Genomic DNA, 2,791 nt, shown 5'->3' with positions numbered 1-2,791 from the left:
CTCATTAAAATACTTCCACAGATACATACATATAAGTAGTTCCTAGCAAGATGAAAGCCAATCCATTTTCCACAGTGTCTGTGAAACCTCCGCGGCTGGAAAACAAGATGACTGGAATGACTTTCCAAGGGATGTAGTTCTGCCAGCATGACTGAATTAAATTTATTCCTTTTTTTGCTCTTCACCTTTAGATTCACTTAGCACCTCTTGCCATTTCTTCTCCATCTCTTCTTTGCAACTCAGGAAGGCATCTTCCAAACGTCTCATGGAGTTGGCCAGGTCTGGGTTGGTACGTATGACTACCATGTCATATGCCATCCAGGTTGCCTGCACTACAAACACAACAGATACTACTAAGCCGGGAATTTTGGCTAAATAAAAGCAATGGCTGATTCAATAAACGAATAAAGGACAGGAATTATTATCAGTTCAGATCTTATGTCAGAGAAGGCTTGCTGTAAAATAAAGTGGAAGCTGCCCACAGTAATAGTCAAGATTAAATAAAAGACTGTTCAGTATTACTTCTTTATAATGTCTCAAAATACTTCAGAATGGAAGTATACTGATGTAAATTACAAAAGGGAGATAGACACTTTACCTAAAAATTGCAACAAAACAGGTAATCAAAAAGAAAGGTTCAACAGACTGTTTTAAAATAAATGAACCAAAGAATCCTCTCTCCAGACCAGTTACAGTCAGGAGGCTTCTGTTAGGTGAGGAGGAGTAAGATCAAGGAGGCTGCAGCATAGAGATGAAAAGTTTTAAGAACAACCTAAATAATGAAATTGATTTTGAAATAACCAGTATCTGATAAAGCAGAGCAAATAGTTTCAGCATTTGTTTCATGTTTTCCCTTTTGTTTTACCGTAAATTGACTGTAGTTTTCTCAATGGCACTCATAAATTGTGCTTAATTACAAATAGTTTAATTAACAGTTTCCATCTATTCTTGTTAGTTGCATACAGTTTCTGATAGAATTGTTGCAGAACATGGAAAGGAATATGCAGTCCTCTCCATACATACAGGACTAAGATTAAATTTGCAGAGGAGTCTATTCTAGCTGAGGAATTAAACACATCATGCACTGATCTGAGAGGTACTTTGTATCCCACCATTTTTCAGAATTAAATCTCATTTTACATACTATGTTTTAATAATCATACATTAAATACCTTAATATTATTTCTGTTTTCAGCCACCACTCTGAACCAAGCATCCATCACCTATTAATTTTCAGTTCTGAGCCATCTGAAACTTATAGATTATTTGCATGGTTTCTCCCAGTTAAGAACATTAGGGCATTAGTTGATGGTGATTGTTTCCACTTACATTTCTGTCACATGGAAGTTTACAGCAATACATATAAATAATACATCTTCAACGTCTTCACTCTAGTAGACAAATCCATATCATTCTTAATAAAGACCTGCACCTGTTAGTTTTTCCATTTCCTCCAGCAGTTTTTCTAAGTCCCTGTTCAGGTCCTCCACCATCTTTACCATGTTATCGTAGTTTCCTTCCTGAGGTTCTGATTCGGCCATCTACAAGGAAATCAGGAATTCTTACTTTATTTTACTTTGAAGTGAGTTGATTTTCACAGTAGAAAGTAACATTGCAATAAATTTAAAAAAACCCCTGTATATAAATATTCAATTTACATGTGAATTCATTAAGAATCTGACCTTAAAGTTACTGGTCATCACCTGTATGCTGCATACTATTTTCAATCCATTTTGAAATTAATTTAAGTAGAAAGAATTACACTCAAATATGCTGTGTTTGTGCCAAATAAAGATTTTGGTATCAGTAATAACAAAGATCACTGTGTCAAACACTTCATTAGAAGATTTTACCTATTATCCTTTTACAGTTGTCTTCAAGCTTCTCTCCCAAATACTCTGACGTAGGGCAATTCCTAATTTTCAAAGTTAGCTGCAAAATCCCCACTTGTATCCAGTATTTCACACTTGCATGCTACAGCCGGGTAACTACATACACTAAGTTCTGTCACCATATAAGCAGCTAAGTGCTTATGATTTACTAACCTCTGCTTAAGATGTAGGTAGTAAAATTTCAGGAAGTAAAAATGCTTGGGGCAAAAGTATAGATTTAGAAGCCCAACTTCTGCAATTAAAAGTTTAAGAACCTTGATATTAACCGAAAATGTAACACACACAGCCTTGCCTTTAATTTCCTTTTCTGAAAATCACTGATGGATGTGACGAAACTATGAAGAAAGAGACGGAAGAGCTTCACTGTAGTGACTATACACATCATGCAGCAGGCATAGTTTTTGTCAGCTTTCTTTTTTTATATATGATTTCTCTAAACTCAGTTAGTGGGTATCCATTTTCAGTTTTTTATTCCCGATAAATGTGGAAGGAATGCAATGGTTTATAACGGCTTTACAGCGTTTTAAAGCAATGCCAAGCCTTATCAAGACGCTGGGTGTTCACGGGTCTCTTCACACAAGCAGTTTCCTGAGGTAACTGTGTGCCGGCAAACCCTTTGCCCCAAAGACCTTAAAAAGCCCAGACCCCTTGTTGTACCACGTGACGGGCACGCTTTAACTTCCCACCAGGACTGCACTACGCCCACGGCACTGGAGGACGGAGGGACCGAGCCCGAAGACCGTTTGAGGAGCCGCCCTCAGAGGGTGACCGTTGCCCACCTGTAACCAGCCCTCACCCCGCCGCCCGCTCCCTCCTTCCCTCCCTCCCGAGGGGAAGGCCGTTCTCCCGTTCCCCCTCACCAGCCCGCCCTGCCGCCGAGGCGGGGTGTCTGGCGGCCC

At 39.1% G+C, this 2,791-nt stretch overlaps 1 protein-coding gene across 1 annotated transcript; it reads right to left on the bottom strand.

Annotated features, from left to right (window-relative positions):
* SYCE3 (synaptonemal complex central element protein 3) lies at positions 1–1,541 on the bottom strand. Its single transcript, XM_050915144.1, has 2 exons — positions 1,433–1,541; positions 1–332 (listed from the first exon to the last, which is right to left on the bottom strand). Exons 1-2 carry the CDS (start codon positions 1,539–1,541, stop codon positions 163–165), a joined length of 279 nt encoding a protein of 92 aa, XP_050771101.1. The 3' UTR covers positions 1–162.
* Between the last annotated feature and the right edge of the window lie 1,250 nt (positions 1,542–2,791).

This window comes from Gymnogyps californianus, chromosome 1 (assembly GCF_018139145.2).
Source record: "Gymnogyps californianus isolate 813 chromosome 1, ASM1813914v2, whole genome shotgun sequence".
Lineage (NCBI taxonomy): Eukaryota > Metazoa > Chordata > Aves > Accipitriformes > Cathartidae > Gymnogyps > Gymnogyps californianus.
The sequence above is the reverse complement of the archived record's forward strand: the minus strand, read 5'-3'. Positions and strand labels throughout refer to the sequence as shown.